An 18,018-nucleotide genomic window follows, 5' to 3' on the forward strand; every position below is an offset into this window, starting at 1 on the left:
AGTTTGAAGACCCCCTGGCCGATAAATGACCGTTTTTCCCCCTCCGCACTTTTATTAACGTGTGCACCTGAATCGATTTGGGAGCCGCAACAAACGCATCGCGATGGATGCAAAAGATGACGATTTCTCTACCCGGGGGAAAACAAAAAATTGCCATAAATAAATAAATAAATAAATAAATAAATAAATAAATAAATAAATAAATAAATAAATAAATAAATAAATAAATAAATAAATAAATAAATAAATAAATAAATAAATAAATAAATAAATAAATAAATAAATAAATAAATAAATAAATAAATAAATAAATAAATAAATAAATAAATAAATAAATAAATAAATAAATAAATAAATAAATAAATAAATAAATAAATAAATAAATAAATAAATAAATAAATAAATAAATAAATAAATAAATAAATAAATAAATAAATAAATAAATAAATAAATAAATAAATAAATAAATAAATAAATAAATAAATAAATAAATAAATAAATAAATAAATAAATAAATCTCGAACATAAAAAAGGACAGCGACGACAAAAGAACAGACGCGCTCGCGCGGCCACTCCGCGGTCGCGCGAGCGGGCTGCTTCCGGCGGCTTTGGCTCGCTTTGAAGCGGCCAAGCCCCGCCCTCGGCCGCTTTTTCCTCGCCTCTTTCCGGGTACGGCGCTTCCGCTCCTCAGGTGAGGGGGACGCTGGGAATTGTAGTTCCAAGCCGCCAACCCGGCTGGAGCCAGGAGCTGGACGGCTACGTCGCCGCTCCGAGCTCGGACCGGCGGGAAAGCGGCCGTCGGAGGCCCGAGGCTGCCACTTAAAGCGGAGGGATGGAAGCCGCTGCTTGGCGCCAGGCAGGGCGCGGGAGAGGCAGGGGCCGGGCTGCAGCCGGCGGGGTCTCTTTGGGCAACGGACCCGGCGGGCGGGGAAAGGCGAGAGGAGCCGGAGGGTTGCCGGCCGGCGCAGGGGGAGCCCAGGGTGAGTATCCCTCCCTGCTGTGCCGCCGGGACGCTTCGTCTTTGGGCAGGGGAGGCTTTCTGCAGCCGCCTCCATCCGAAAGAGCAGCAACGGCGGGGGTGGGGGTGGGGGTGGAAATGCCTTTCCCAAAGGTGCTTTTTTTCCCGGAAGCAGCTGGACTTTCTCCTTTTTTCTCTTTGAAGACGTTTCGCTTCTCATCCAAGAAGCTTCTTCGCTTCTGACCGGGTGGTGGGGGAATGCAAGGATGCAATACTTGCAGACCGCTGGCCCCTTGCGTTCTTTTTTAGGCAGAGTCTAAAACAGGGGTCGGCAACCTCGGCTCTTTGATGACTCATGGACTTTCAACTCCCAGAATTCCTGAGTCAGCATAGCTGACTCAGGAATTCTGGGATTTGAAAGTCCATGAGTCATCAAAGAGCCGAGGTTGCCCACCCGTGGTCTAAAAGATCGTCCTAAACTAGATTTGAGGATGCTACAGGAGGCATCTGCATAAGAAGAAAGTGCCTTGAACGAGTTTCTTCTGGCTGTTTGAAGTGAACCTATTTGTAAAGTCGCGTGCTTCACATAGAGACGGACGCAGAGCTGGGGTAAAGATGAGTTTATTCTGAACAGAACGAACTGGGGAAACAGGGAAGCCTGGCGTCTATTTGTACCTGCCCAGGTGGATGGCATCCAATCAGTTCAAACCTGGGCTTCCTGCCAGTGCAGGTGACAATGGGTGTAGATCCTGGCTTCCCACCAGGCTGACCATGCCTGGGGCTGTCAACTGCTTAACTCATTAGGCTTATCCTGAGTGAGCAGTCATCGCCTGGAGCTGTCCAGCCCCTCTGCTGATCTGCACCATCAGCCTCCTACTGTGCTGTCCTTTGTGTATGCTGGGAGGCATACACTGCACTATTGATCTATAAAAAAAAATTTTGGGGGGGAAAATAGCTGGGAAAAATGGAAGAATAGCATGACACCCATACGCTAAATGCATTTGGGCATCAGGGTTTAATTTGTTTTCAATTTCTGTTTTTGTGTATTTTGATATTTATGTCACTGTTCACCGCCCTGAGTCCTTGGGGAGAAGGGCGGTATACAAATCAAATAAATAAATAAATTCTTTGCAGAGTCATTAAGAGAGGAATTGACAAATTATTGGGCAGAGACATTTATCAAAATGGCTTTTTACAGTGGCCTCAACGACCTGCGTCCTCTGAGCGGTGCAAATGGCTGTGGAGCCTTGTTGGCTGCAGGGTGTTTCCTGCCCTGGGTCCCTTCGCTGTTGAAGACAGGTGCAGGCTGTTGGGGATGAGTCTGTTTTTGTCTGGATTTGTGCTTGTTTGAGATGCAGACAACACATCTGTGCCCCGTCTTCAGCAGCAAGGACAGTGATGTTTACCACTATACAGTGTGGTGCCTAATGCAATTATGAGAGTGCCTGAACCCTCAGACCTGCATGTCTGTCTCCCTTGGCTCCTTTCCCCTGAGGAAAGGGGCTCAAATTCTAACGTGTTAATGGAATATTTATGGATACTAATATAACTGAATTTGGATTCTCAAAGAGCACAGAAGCATTAATAAAGGAAGAGAAATAGCACTTTGAAACAGGTTGCTAAGTAATAGCTGGGTACATGTACATCTGGTGCAAATCAGCAGAGTTCTGATTTGTACTACTTAAATATTCTAGCTTAGTTCCGTTTGTCAGCAAGAGGTTTATAGTTGGATTCTTGTAATGGGCAAGCCATGATTGATTTCTGTTTTATTTTCTCCGAAATATGTCAAGAAAGGAAAGCCAAGAGTCTGAAAAGATTTTCCCTGTTTCTTTATGCTCCGAATTAGCCTTTCTTGGAAAAAAAAGAGAGTTTCATGCACTTTTGTGTGAATGCTTAGTTAAAATCCTGGATTCAAGCTATCATTGACTGACAGCTTTCAGATCTGCCTTCATGCGAAAGACCATATTAAAAAGATGATTTATTTTAGAATTTGGGGCATTAGTAGTGAAGTATGGTAAGAAATAGGTAATCTAACCATAAGGAGAGAGTAACCTTAATTTTCCTAGTCATACATGCTTAAAGACAATTGAGATAACAGTATCTGGAGAAAAGCTCACATCCAAAACTTTTTAAAGTTTCTGATCTTTGTATAGATTTATCATAGGTAAATATTTACACAGAACTTTAGTTTATTGACCTTAATGTTGAAAAAAATAGGGTCTGGATTCATATTTCATGCTAAGCCATTACATGGGTTGTTTGGTTTGACCTTAGTATATTTATATACATTGTTACTGTGATTCATTCAGCATTAGTTGAACAAACACTTGCTTGTGTATTATATGATGCTAATTACTGTTTTAGGTTCTCCTAATGTGTAGTTTTATTATTTTAACAGAACTTGCATCACAGAAAAAATTTGATGAAATCAAGAAGGCTAATCAAGCAGCAGTTAAGAGGCTTGTTGAAAATCAATTTAGCTCCTCATCCGATGATGATGATGAAGAAGAAGAAATTGAAGGAAAGCACGGACAAATATTGGCCCAAACATTTACAAAATATACTAATCAGACTGGTAATTTTTTTTTAATATTGGCTTCTCAGCTTTCATTTCAAAGAAAAACGTATCATTACATTTTAAAAAAAAATGCTTAGAGATGTAATTGCCGTATTTGTGATAGAATATTACATTGCTAGATTTGGAAAGATGCTGCTCATTTTCACATTGCCTGGCAAGCTAACCGTATTGTGTCAACCTTTGTTTGTGTGTTTTGGAAAAAGTATGTAAAATCTCAGGATAATCTGCTGCCTTAATGTGCTAAATTGAGATTGCTGTTCCTGTCAGCAAAATTGAAATTTGCTCTTTGGGATCTACGTCTGGGGAAGTGAATGATGATTACTCAAAAGAGACTTCAGGAAAAGGATTAGTGTCAGCATAAAACAAAGGCTGCAAAAATCATTGCCAAAATATTGGCCTTCATCATTTCACAGGCAAAATGTATGCAGTGCTCTCATTACTTTTCCTAGGACTGATTGCCAAACAAAAATTTCCCCTCAAAGCAAGTGTATTGTACCTAACGAGGTTGTAAACAACTCCCGTGATGAAGGAAAAGGATCTGCAAGCAACTCTTGCAGTGTGAGAGATTAGTGTTCAAGATTCTTACATTATGAAAATATTGAACACAAAGATGTATGCATGAAAGGATATGAGGGAGGCAACTACTGTTCCCCAGAAAAATTGCCATCCCTCTCAGGTTTGCCAGTTATTACCTGGATAATCCAGATGCTTATTAGAACAAAACACTACATTTTCACAAAAGACTGTCCTTCTCTCCATGAAGCATGGTGGCTGGAATAATATGGGACTATTTCTAGCCCAGGCGTAGGGAACCTTGGCTCTCTTATGACTCGTGGACTTCAAATCCTAGAATTCGTGAGCCAGCATGGCTGGCTGAGGAATTCTGGGAGTTGAAGTCCACGAGTCATAAAAGAGCCAAGGTTGCCTACCCTTGTTCTAGCCTCTGAATATGGATGGCTCTTTGTCATTGAGGGAACATGATTTCTAGATTGTACTGGCAAATTCTATAAGGGAATGTCCAGGTACTTGTCAATGAAGTGAAGCTTAAATGAATATTCTTTGTGAGAATGATCACACACAAGTAACTCTCTCATCGAACGGCTGGAGCAAGAGAAATTTCACATTTTGGAATATCTGAAAAAAGAGCTGATCTTGCCCCAATTGAAATGTGGTGTGACTTGAAGCAAATAGGCCATGCAAAACAACCTTGAAATACTAATGAATTTAAATAGTTCTGTAAAGGGCTTCTGGTTTTGCATTGTACTCACATGGCCAAGGGGTTGCGGCGTTCCGCACCCCACAACTGGTTTCGCCCTGCCTGGGGACCCTAAATGGGTCTAAAATCGCTCCAGAGGCGATGAAGAAGGAGGCCGTCTTGTCCATCATGGAAGCCCTCCAACCCAACAGAAGAAAGGCTAGCTGCATTTTGGTGACTAGCCCAAGCTACCAGCATCCGAAGTCTAAAAATACCAACTAAGAACAACTGTGAACAGCATGTTGGAGCTGGGTGAGAATATTGATCTTCTCTTCTCTATTTTGAAACTGATTTCCGGGAAAAGATCCCCAAGAAGCAAAATATCCTCCGAAAGTGAGAAGGAAGGGGACTATAACCTCACCCTTCCACAGGTGGAAGCAGCGATTTAATTTTTATGGGGGGGGGGGCAGAAATACATTGAAATGGACTAATGTAAAACTATACTTTGGATAAAAGTGAAAACTGGAAATTGTTAAGATTTTTTATTTAAAGGAATATTGATGAAATTATAAGAAAATAATCTTTTCGCTTTAAAAGTTAGAATATAAACAGCTACTGACATCTAGTGGAACAGAGTATAGAGCTACAGCTGTCCTGCCTCAGAAATTGGCAAGAGAAAGAAAAACTTTGGCTATTCTTCTAGGGGGGAAATTACTGGATTGTTTTTAAGCGGTTGAACATTTTGGACTGTTCATAAAGATAAGAAACATATAAGACTATAGCATTTGGAATTTAAGACTGGTTGGTTTGATGAAAAAGGAGGTTGCATATACAACGAAAAGTGGTAAGAAACCACATGCAATATTCTTTTCTAAAATTCCCAGTCTGGAACATCAGAAATCTATGTTGCAACTAATCTAAACAACAATTGCTTCAAATTATAATGAGATTAAAAATAATTTTGGTGATATAAAAGAGCACCTTCTTGACCTAAGCTCACAATTAAAAAATTCGCAGAAAATGGCGACAAAGAATGAACAAATAAATCAGATAATAGACCAAAAACCAGAGGAACAGGACCCAAAGATGGAGGCCACAAATGGAAGAAAATTACAGCTTAACCCATACAAAGAAAAATCTGCAAGATTTTGCTACAATATCGGAAATGGAAAAGACATTTTATTTTTCAGAACTTCAAAACAAACCTGAAGATAAGAAAGAAGACTTGATAAAATGGACAATAGAGCTGTCAGGAGAATGAAAAGAGAAATTGAGGGAGAATGAAAGTGGAAGCTTCTTAACGAATATAAATGGGTGAAACTCCCCTTGAAAGCACCTTACTCAATTTGTATTTCCCATTCTTAACAACAACACAAAACCTATAACAACAACAACAACAACACCTATAAGAATCCCTCGGCAAGCTGAATACCCTGACTTGGAAAGCTGCTAAGCAAAAGAAGAAGGCGAGAGCCAAACTCAAGAGAGATGATTTGACCTACCAGATGGAGTACTACATGACTAAACACTTGTTTAAATATAGTTAAAAGCAGGGCTTTTTTTCTCATAGAACGCTCAGAACGGAGTTCCGGCACCTTTTTGGGATGGAACCTTATAGGGTAGGCAAGGCAGGTTGTATGATGTGTGGGTTCCGGCACCTTTTTCTTTTACAAAAAAAGCACTGGTTAAAAGAATAGTTAAATTTTGGATATGAACAGGGTCTATAGAAAGACACGGTGGCTCAGTGGGTTAGGACGCTGAGCTTGTCGATCAGAAGGTCGGCAGTTTGGCGGGTCGAATCCCGAGTGCCACGTAACAGAGTTAGTGCCTGTTACTTGTCCCAGCTTCTGCCAACCTAGCAGTTTGAAAGCATGTAAAAATGCAAGTAGAAAAATAGGGACCACTACGGTGGGAAGGTAACAGCATTCCATGCGCCTTTGGCGTCTAGTCATGCTGGCCACATGACCACGGAGACGTCCTCGGACAAGCGCTGGCTCTTCGGCTTTGAAACGGAGATGAGCACCGGCCCCTAGAGTTGGAAACGACTAGCACACATGTGTGGGGGAACCTTTACCTTTACCTATAGTAAGAGAGATATGATTCATGAATAGTATAGTATTTCTTTATGATATGGGAAATGTAAAAATAGTGGGATGATTTAAATGAACAAAATGTTTTGGATATTCAAAAGGAATCAACTTGGAAAAAATTAGAACTGATAAGAAATGTTCTAAATACTGAAGGGAAACTAAGCGTAAATAAGAACAGATGAAAGCCAGACTCAAGACAGATGACTTGACATACCAGATGGCGTACCATAAGATCAAACATTTATCTGAGTATGGTTAAATGAAGAGTTAAATTTTGGATATGAAGGGGTTCTATAGTAAGAGAGATGTGATTTATAAGTAGTATAGTATTTTTTTAATGACATGGGAAATGTAAAAATATTGGGATGATTTAAATGTATGAAATGTTTTGGATGTTTAAATGTAATCAATTTTGAGAAAATTATAACTGACGAGAAATGTTTTGAATACTGAGGAGAAACTAAGCTTAAATAAGTTTTGAAAACAGGACTTATAGCGATTTATATAAGATTTTTTTTTGCAAATGCAATTGTAAGATAAGCTGGTTAAAAAAGACCTTACATATTGATGTTATTGTTAAATACTAGAAAAATCTTCATATTCAACTTTGCATGTATGGAAAGTACTAAGAACTATATTTGCTTGGTGAAAGGAGAATACTATTGGAAGAAGGAAAGACCAAGTAAAGGTTTTTCTAGTTAGTATGTTAGTTATGAAAGCATAGAAATTAACTATTATTGATTGTTGTTAAATATATGAACCCAGACAACACACTGTTTACTAAGCACTAAAGACTGTTATTCTAAAAAAATCAATAAAATATAGGTATTAAAAAAAATCTGTAAAGAGGACATTCTGTACAATTGATTATTTATTTTATTTATTTATTTGTTTTGATTTATATACCGCCCTTTTCCCGAGGGACTCAGGGCGGTTTACAGGGCAAATTAAAACAGTGCAATGTACAAATTAAAATTAAATTAATAGCCCCAGAAGAGTTTAAGATGAAGGTGAAAGAAATATTTAACACCTAGCACATGTGATTTTGTGATTCTACAGTTACTAGCCATGGGGTGTCAAACTGCCGGGCCATGGGCCGGACGCGTCATGATGAAACCGTGCCCACCCCATTGCTGGCACATGTCGCGGGTTTGACATGTTTGTTCTAGCCCATAAAGGCCACTCAGATAATAATCTTTTTATTGTCTTTTTCCGTTCAAAGATGGAGATGCAAGTGAGTTGGAGCGCACAAAGCAATATATGAACGATGCCTTTCAATCTGGGGCGCTGACGTGTCTGATTTGCATTGCTTCAATTAAGAGAAATCAAGCAGTAAGTATCTTACATTGCTGCATGATCTTTTTTCCCAATCTGTACTCACTAATCTCTTGAAATACCCTTGCCTTCCGAAACAGAACAGCGTTTATCAGGGTAATTATTTGTGAGTCTTGCTTTTGCAATCTCCAGTCGGTGCATTCCAAGTCTCCTTTTCTCATTTCTCTGGTGGGTAAATGTATCAACCTGAATTTCTTTGTTAAGTTTATACAAACAGTACTGATTATTAAATTTGTAAATATTTAACATTAACAAGACTTGAATTAAAAAAAAAACCAGTGGCATAAAGTAGGAGCTTCTCTCTTACCCCATCAACCATTTTCAGCAAAGAGCGCCCTCAGCAGGGCTCCAAGCTAAGTGGCAAAACTAGGTTGTAAAGCCTTTCCAGAAGGCCAGAAGGGTGGGGGCAGATTTCATGTCCAGTGGTAGAATGTTCCAGAAGGTATCTATGGAGGTTCTCAGTCATCCAGGTCGTGGTTGTCCCAAAGGTGCTTTTTCAAGAGGCAACTGGACTTTCTTGCTTTTCTCTGAAGATGTTTCACTTCTCATCCAAGAAGCTTCTTCAGCTCTGACTGGATGGTGGGGAACGGAAGGATTTGACTCGTCTAGCACCTTTGGGTTCCACAAAGTAGGAGCCACAGCAGAAAAGGCCTTCTCCTTGACCCCTGTTCTGTTCTAGCCTACGACCGGCCCTGTTTGTGTGTCAGGGACAACCCCTTCTTCCTTTAAACAGTCAATAGGCTGGAAAAACCCAAGCCAAATTTATTTACAGTTCAAACAAAAAGGCAACAGAATATTTCCTTCAATAAATGATTCAAAATATCAAACAAGAGTTAAGAAACAAGAGTCAAACAGATTAGCAAGAACAGACCAGGATTCTCTTTGAATGTCTCCAAACGGTTGCCTTCAGCAACCAGTCCCACCCACACCTTCTCCTTTTATTATCTGTCCCAAGGCATGGCTTCTCAATGCCTTCTCCTCTTTTCACTGAGTTGCCTCATAGATTTGCTCTGCTCTGCTTTGCTGGATTGCCTTCTGCTTCTAGCGTCTCTGAACAGATTTAGCTGTGACTCTGAGTCCGACACATCTTCCTCACAGAGCTGAGCCTCATGAGGAACATGATGGGAGGGGCCAGGCTGAGAGTCCTGCAGTGCATCAGAGCCTCCCTCCGACACCAAAGGCTCTCCAAACCCCTCCTCCTCTTCAGATTCCTCATACTCAGCTGCTGGGAGCACAGGCTGACACTGAATCACAACCCCATTAGCCTAAATTCCTTGACTGATGAGTTTGTAGCAAGCCCCTTTTGCTGTAGTGAATTGGGTAGGCCAATCCCATTGGGGCAAGATGGCACCTCAGATGCCCTGGACACATGCTTGTAGTAATAACCAACATCTTGAATTGCATTCGGAAGCAAATTGCATTTTGTGCACAGCAGTGTTACATGCGCCACCCTAGGGACCTCCAGCCCTGCCTGCACAGCTTCCTTCTCTACCAGTTGTAGCTTCGGAATTGTTTTTGCAGCGGTCATTAAGCAAATGTAGTTGTTAAGTGAACCTGTTTTTCGCTAGGGGCCGTTTTTGCCAAAAACGTGGAAGCAATCATCCGGTTTTAGGAAAAAGGTTGTAAATTGTGTTCACGTGACTGTGAGATTGTAAGGACCCACCTCAGCTGACCACCCAAAAAAGCAGAACTCTTGAAACAGGCATTGTCTCAAAAGGAAACTTTTATTAGGGGTTAGTGACAGTAGGGAAGTCAAGGCAAGATCCGGGGAAAATCCCGCCTAAACGGTATAGTTAAACTAGCAATCTTCCTCCTCCTACCAAAATCATGGTATCCATTTAAAATCCAGCCAGTCCACAGGTGGCACACAGAGTGGCAGAGTTGGCTCACATCTCAAGGTCTTCTCCAGTTTTATTTCTCCGTAGCCGTCTCCCTGATAAGGGAGACACATTCTTTTCTCAAGTGGATAGGGGTGGGAGAGGAAAAGCAGAAAGCGAAAGTCATCCCAAAGTTATCCCTTCCCCCAGCAGAATGGCAGGCCCCAAACAATAAGGATTTGGGGACCTGACAGGGATGCTGCAATATACCATATATACGGGTTGGTTGCCAGGGGACCAAAATATCGCCATGTGACCGTGAGGGGGCGGGGCAGTGGCTGTCAGAACTTGAGAACCGGGTCGTAAGTATCTTTTGTGGGGGTTAGGCAACAGATTGCCAAGCGACCAGTTGTAAGTTGAGGTCTACCTGGAGGGGTGTATTTGGCTTTGTGTTTTAAAATACCTTATTAAAGACAAGTGGAGATAGAGAAGTTTGGGGGGGGGGGGAAAATAAAGTTAAGAAAGTTAAATGTTATTATTTTGTGGCTAAGACATCCCTAGCCACAAAAATGCTATGTTATCAGAAGATGAAGATAAACGACATTGATTTAGTGATCAGACAACCAGGTATTTCACCTCAGGCAGAAGCACAATCTTTTCTTAGTTGTTTTCTTTTATTTTTAAGGATTAAATGTTACGGTTTAGCTCAGCAGATTGCTGAGAAGGGCTTCTAAACATACCCTCGTTTTTCTTCAAGGTCTGGAGTTGTTCTGGGTGTTTCTGCATATTTCATATGCCATGCCTACAAAAGTGGGCGAAAGATAGCCTTTTTTTAGTATCTTCTCCTCTGACTGATGATGATTTTGGAAAGAAGGATTATCCGTGGCCATGGTAAGCTTTTAAGAGTTTGTTTTCAAAGCTGGTCTGTGCATTTCGAGGGGAAAAAGGTGTAGCCAGAAGTCTATACCGTAAGTGCTGCAATTTTAGCTTCCATGTAAAGCTCCCTAGCTGATAAATCCTACTTTCATTTTGAAGTACGTTTAGCTAATCTAGCACATCTTGAATGTTGTACAAGTTAAGAATATGACCTATGTTATATATTCACCAGGACCAATTCAGCCAAAATTGTGCACAACCTTTTTGCTTCCTATTCAAAATTGTTGGAACTTGAAAATGTTTATAATTGGCACACAGCTAATCTGTGTTTCTTTCTTTTTTTTTATTGAAAAGTTTTTCAATACATTTTATCTTTAACAAAACCAACCCCTCCCCACCCACCCACCCCCTTCCCAACCCAACCAATCTGTGAGTTTCTCTGTTAGCTAGTGTTGAGTTGAATTTAGTTCACTGTTCACAGTATATCCAACATATTTTTAGGAAAGGCTTTGGTAAGTGAACTTCAGACTGTATTGCTTCAATCCTTCTGAATGTAACCCATAGAATAATAGAGTAGGCCATAGAATAATAGAGTTGGGAGGGACCTTGGAGGTCTTCTAGTCCAAAAACCTGCTTGAGCTGGAGACCCTATACTTGTGATGGAGAACCTATGGCACAGGTGCCACAGGTGGTACGCAGAGCCCTCTCTGTGGGCACGCGCGCCATCGCCCCAGTCCTAGGCCTTCAGCTGGGTTTTATAAAACCTTTTTGCTTTAGGCCTCCGCTGCCGTGTGCAAAAAAAAAAGTTCAATCAATCAATTTCAACTTCTTGCGGGGAAAAATCTCACAAAGTTTTTTATTTTTTTTTTTATTTTTTTTCCATTTATATCCCGCCCTTCTCCGAAGACTCAGGGCGGCTTACAAGCTTAGCAGTAGCCTTCATTCTATGTATATGCCTGCTTATTAGGGCTTTCACACACACCCCCAAGCGGCATTATTACAAAGTCAGCTTATTGCCCCCAACAATCTGGGTCCTCATTTTACCTATCTCGGAAGGATGGAAGGCTGAGTCAACCTTGAGCCTGGTGGGATGCGAACCTGCACTAATTGCAGGCAGCTGGTGTTACTTAAGGAGGCATTAGCCCACTGCTCCACCAAGGCTGTAAGTTGGAATTGATTCAACTTTTTAGTCCCACCCTGTCTGCTGTTACCACCTCAGCCACGCCCACCCAATGGGCCATGCCCATCCAATGGGCCACGCCCACCCATTGCGCCATGCCCACTCGGCACCTGACGATACATCAGTGGGTTTTGGGTTGCAGTTTGGGCACTCGGTCTCTAAAAGGTTCGCCATCACTGGTATAGGGCAGCGATGGCGAACCTTTCAGAGACCGAGTGCCCAAACTGCAACCCAAAACCCACTTATGTATTGTCGGGTGCCGGGTGGGCGTGGCCCATTGGGCGGACATGGCCCATTGGGCGGGCGTGGCTGCAGTGGTAACGGCAGACTGGGAATTAAAACTTCAATCAATCAATTCCAACTTTGCGAGATCTTTTTTTCCCCCCGCGTGAAGTTGAAATTGATTGATTGATTGAACGTTGTTGTTTTTTTGCACACGGTGGTAGAGGTCTAAAGCCTAAAGGTTTTATAAAACCCAGCCGAAGGCCTAGGACTAGGGCGACGGCACGCATGCCCACAGAGAGGGGTGTGCATGCTACCCGTGGCACGCGTGCCAGAGGCTCGCCACCACGGCCCTAGGCCGTTTCCCTATTCCAGAAGCCATTTTGCAGGGACCACAATTCATTGGGGCCATTCTAAAAATGGTGGTTGCTTCTGGGATGCAGCCTTGCAGTCTTGCCGATGTCGAGGGGTGGAGCAGCTTGCTCTTCTGCCTTGACACAAATTCTGGAACTTCCAGAAGCAAATCTGTGGTCAAAGGTAAGACAGTGACCGGGATGGGAGTGGGAGAAGTGCGTGGCCTGTGGCAGGATGAGAAGGAGAGCCAAGGCCTATGAGGACCCCAAAAGGCAAGAAGCAGAGTACAGCTGCTCAGGGGATGGGGGAGGCCTTGGAGTAGGATCTGCACTAGGCTTCCCAGTACCTCTTCTCCCCTTGAGGCACCTGTGCTCCATTTAGTGACCTGTAAAGACTCCACCAGGGGAGAGTAGGCATGGGCGGTCATTAAGTGAGACGACCTGCGACCATGATGGGCGGGCTTTCAGAGAAGTACCTGAAGTTTACTTTAGGAAAACAAAAATGCACGTGTCCTTCCTCTCATGGAACAGCGATTATTAACAGAATTTGTCCCTCTCTTTTTATCTTCCTCTCACATCAGATGCACCCATTTAGGCAGATTAAGCAGGAACCAAATATTACTGAATGCGACACATTTTTTCCCCCTTTTCAGTCCAAAATGCAGGTTTGAATACAAACGATCTGAAATTCCTACGCGATACTATTGCTATTGTGGGAAGATTGAAGATCCACCTCTGGATCCTTGGCTGGTTCCACATTCTTGTGGCCAGGTCTGTGAGAAAGTTTTCAAACCTCCTTGTGGACACAGGTGTCTGTTGCTTTGCCATCCAGGTATGTGATATGAAGGCAGTTGTTTCTCAGCTATTACAAATACAGGATTATATGCCGTTTGCCACAGATGACACATGACGCCATCAGTAAATTGAGAGTTTCAAGATTATAGCCATTCGAGGAACTGTTTTATCTCATATGTGCAACAAAGTGCTATAGAGCAAGGTAATAACATGAGCTTAAAATACGAAAAGTCCTTTGCAATAATTACGCAGGTTAGAATAGGGTGAAATATTTATCATGAATTTTTTTTCGGCTGCGGGGATTTCTTTGGCCCATTCTGTTAATTTATACAGCAGCGTCTAGGGCTTAGGCCAGTGATGGTGAACATTTCAGAGACCGAGTGTCCAAACTACAACCCAAAACCCACTTATGTATTGTCAGTGGCCGGGTGGGCGTGGCCCATTGGGTGTGTGTGGCTGCGGTGGTAAAAGCAGACTGGGTAGGAATTAAAAAGTTCAATCAATCAATTCCAACTTTGCGAGATCTTTTTTTTCCCCCGTGAGAAGTTGAAATTGGTTGATTGAACCTTTTTTTTTTTTGCACATGGTGGAGGCCTAAAGTGAAAAGGTTTTATAAAACCCAGCTGAAGGCCTAGGACTGGGGCGACGGCACACGTGTCCACAGAGAGCTGTGCGTGCCACCTGTGGCACGCGTGTCGTAGGTTCACCATCACAGCCCTAGGCAGCTCAAATTAGCATGGGAACACCTCTCACTGCCAGATGTCTGTTAAATTGCAAACGCCATCAGTCATAGCTACTCACATCATTTATAAGTGATGTCCAGAGGAAGGAATTTTACATCACAACGTCATTTGCAGTAAGACATCACCCACAAATGACGTTGTGGTACAAAATTGCTTCCTCTGGACTACTTTTGATACAATAGACTTGTCTATTATTTCCAGTGTCTGTGTGTATTAGAATTCTGGCCCATCACATGTGATGTCTATTAAATTGAAGTCACAGTTATATTAATATGTTAACTTCCCAGTGTTGTTTTTTGTTCCCTAGGTCCTTGTCCGCCTTGTCCAAAGATGGTCATAATAACTTGCTACTGCAAAAAGGCTAAGCCATTGCCACGGAGATGCAGCATGAAAGAATGGTCCTGTCAACTTCCCTGTGGACGAAAGTTGCCCTGTGGGCAACACAACTGTGGAAATCCTTGTCATCCAGGTGCAAATTGTATTGTTCAAAGACTTTGTTTGGAGAATTCCTTGTTATATTACATTATGGTTCTTTTGTTGCCATGGGTTATGAATAGATTTGATGGCTTACAAATCAAAGAAATAAAAGTTCTCTATTATTGAGGTTTTCCCTTTCCCCGACTCGTGGACTTCAACTCCCAGAATTCCTGAGCCAGCATGGGGTAACTAGCCCCTTCATGACTTGTGGACTTCAACTCCCAGAATTCCTGAGCCAGCATGGGGTAACTGGCCCCTTCATGACTTGTGGACTTCAACTCCCAGAATTCCTGAGCCAGCATGGCTCAGCTTGGAAACCTCTCCCTTTCCCCTCAGCTTGGCTGGCTCAGGAATTCTGGGAGTTGAAGTCCACAAGTCATAAAAAAGAGCCAAGGTTGCCTACCCCTGCCCTACCCCATTCAACGGGCATACATTTAAAATGTTCTCTTTCCATGCTGGTTTCTAATCATTAGTTTCATCTCACATTTAGGAGATTGCCAGCCATGTCCAAGAGTCAGCAAACAAAGTTGTGTCTGTGGTAAACAAATAGCAGAAAGGCAGTGTGCAAGTCCTTTCTGGCAATGTGATGTGGTAAGTTTCTTTATAAACAGCCGATCTGTTTACAATATTATTAACGATCATAATAACTCACATACTTCATTGTCCAGAAAAAAATGTGGATTAACATTAAGAACAGAGGTTTTAAGATTGAAATAGGAAAAAAAAGATTTTTGTTCTAGTTCAGATGTTCAGGAACTCAATACTGACAATTGCAGTGTGGCTTGTTGAGATATACCGGCAGTGAATTGGAAATGATCTCAAATTCAGAATAGAGCTGGAAGGGACCCTGGAGATCTTCTAGTCCAACCCCCTGCTCAAGGAGGAGACCTATACCATTCCAGACAAGTAGTTGTCCAGTCTCTTCTTAAAAGCCTTCAGGGATGGGGCACTCACAACTTTTGACGGCAAGTCGTTGCACTGGTTAATTGTTCACACTGTTAGGAAGTTTCTCCTTAATTCCAGATTGTTTGTTTCCTTGATTAGTTTCCATCCATTGTGTCTTGTCCTGCCCTCAGGTGCTTTGGAAAATAAACTGACACTCTCTTCTTCGTGGCAGCCCCTCAAATACTGGAATACTGTTACCATGTCCCCCCTCGGCCTTCTTTTCTCTAGCCTGGCCATATCCAACTCCTGCAACCGTTCTTCATGTTTTAATCTCCAGGCCTTTAATCTCCCATCTGCAGACCTTCCCTTCTTCAACTATTACAATGATGAGAATTTTCCTAGTTACAGTATCAATATTTTCGTGTTGAAGGAGTCAAATTTAGCTGACCTCTATTTGAAATACAAAGTGATCAAAGGAATATGTCTTCAAACTATTCAGCTAGAAACCAGATATAACTTTAGAAAAGCTCTAGTCCACAGGCCGGCAACCCGCAGCTCTGGAGCCGCATGCGGCTCTTTCAGCCTTCTCCTGCGGCTTCCAGTTGTCCTCCGCCATTTGCAGAGAGAGAGAGAGAGAGACAGAGAGACAGAGAGAGACAGAGAGAGGCACTTGCCATTCCCTTCTCTCTCTGTGTGTTTGTGTGTAAAAAAAAAGAGTGGCCTCACACTGTTATCCGACAAGCTGACAAGCTTATTGGCGGGCCTCCTGCCTTTGCTGCGTCTCCACAGGAAGCAGGAAGCAGCAGGAAGCAGAAAGCAGCAGCTCTCCCTCTCTCTCCCTCTCTCTCTCTCCCCCCCTCTCTCTCTCACACACACAGAGAGGGCAGGAGAGCCAGCCCAATAAGAATGTGTGTCAGCTTGTCGGAGAACAGCATGAAGCCAGCTGGCCAGGTGAGCAGAAGATCGGAGAGAGGGAGAAAGGGGGGGAGAGAGGGAGGGAGGGAGAGAAAGAGAGGGAGGGAAAGAAAGAGAGGGAGAGGGAGGGAGGGAGAGAGAGAGAACTCATGCACAGCAGCCTCTATTTCTTTTTAATTAAACTCTCCAATCAAGCTCTGCCCCTCGTGCACGCGCACGCACGGGTTTTGCGGCTCCCAGTGTTTTCTTTTCTCTGGGAAACGGGTCCAAGTGGCTCTTTGAGTGTTTAAGGTTGTCGACCCCTGCTCTAGTCCAAACATGGGGTTGTTGATGAGGCTCTTAATGTCATTGGACTTCTATTTTCATTAATCGTACTTATAATGGCCAATGATGGATAATACAGGTTATCCTTGACTTAACAACAGTTTGTTTAGTGACTAAGTTACAACGATACTGAAAAAAGCCACTGATGTCCGTTTTTCACACTCATGACTGTTCAACATTCCCATGGTCACATGATCAAAATTCAGATGCTTGGCGACTGATTCATATTTACCACGGTTGTAGAAATCCTGGGGTCATGTGGCCACCTTTTGTACCCTTTTGACAAGCAAGTTCGATGGGGAAGCCAGATTTACTTTAACCGTGTTATTACAACTGCAATGATTCACTTAACAGCTGTGGCAGGAAAGGTTGTAAAATGGGGCAAAACTCACTTGACAACTGTCTCGCTTAGTAACAGCTCAGTTGTGGTCATAAGTTGAGGACTATCTGTATTCAGAGATGTTATCCAACAACATAGGCGTGAGCTTAAATGGACTCCAGAAGATGGTAGAGGACAGGAAAGCCTGGAGGAACGTTGTCCATAGGGTCGCGATGGGTCGGACACGACTTCACAACTAACAACAACAACAACAAAATCCAACAACATAACTTACGAACTAGAGTTTTCCCATCTTTTTTTTATTATTATTATTACATGATATACTGTAGGACAGGTCCCTCCAGTCCCATTAATTCCCTTCACTCCCATTAATTCCCCACTGGAAAATTGTTTATGCTAATTGGGGATTATAAGACTGTAGTCTACAACATCAGTAGATCAGGTCTTGCTGTAAAGCTATAAATAATTTATTTCTATCTTTTAATTTTTTACGTATTAACATATTTGGAGAACTTACTTTTTTCCTCATGTATTTTGTTGAGACGTTTCTATGTCCCTTAACTTGCCATTGCTATGCGTGTTTTCTCACCAGATTTGTGGGCGAACCTTGTCTTGTGGCTATCATGTCTGTGAAGAAATTTGTCATGGCGGCTCCTGTGGTGAATGTCCCAGATCTGGCAAAAGGTCTTGCCCTTGTGGAAAATCAAGTAAGTTTCCTTCTCCGCTGTTTGTTTTTTTTTTTTAAAAAAATTCACCATGCAGTTATTTGATTACCGGTAATACAATTTTCCTAAAACAGTTGTGATTCACATTGCATTACGAAGGAGTGAAAGACAGAAAAATGGAATTGGTTAAAACTCTACAAAGAACTTGGGTTATTGAAAAGTTGCCGAAAGTGATGTCCAATACTTTTTGCCTGGTACTATTTACACATT

The 18,018-nt window shown here is 42.3% G+C and overlaps 1 protein-coding gene across 1 annotated transcript in view; it reads left to right on the forward strand.

Moving 5' to 3' along the window:
- Positions 1 to 376: 376 nt before the first annotated feature.
- NFXL1 (nuclear transcription factor, X-box binding like 1) overlaps positions 377 to 18,018 on the forward strand; it is a 50,640-nt gene continuing 32,998 nt past the window's right edge. Inside the window, exons 1-8 of the mRNA XM_081332984.1 lie at positions 377 to 980; positions 3,357 to 3,533; positions 8,044 to 8,153; positions 10,731 to 10,864; positions 13,258 to 13,436; positions 14,450 to 14,611; positions 15,110 to 15,210; positions 17,676 to 17,790. Of these exons, the coding sequence (XP_081189110.1) occupies positions 833 to 980; positions 3,357 to 3,533; positions 8,044 to 8,153; positions 10,731 to 10,864; positions 13,258 to 13,436; positions 14,450 to 14,611; positions 15,110 to 15,210; positions 17,676 to 17,790 (1,126 nt within the window). The 5' untranslated portion in view covers positions 377 to 832. The remainder of the gene's footprint in view (positions 981 to 3,356; positions 3,534 to 8,043; positions 8,154 to 10,730; positions 10,865 to 13,257; positions 13,437 to 14,449; positions 14,612 to 15,109; positions 15,211 to 17,675; positions 17,791 to 18,018) is intronic.

The sequence above is a fragment of the Vipera berus genome (genome assembly GCF_964194415.1).
Source record: "Vipera berus genome assembly, chromosome: 7".
Lineage (NCBI taxonomy): Eukaryota > Metazoa > Chordata > Lepidosauria > Squamata > Viperidae > Vipera > Vipera berus.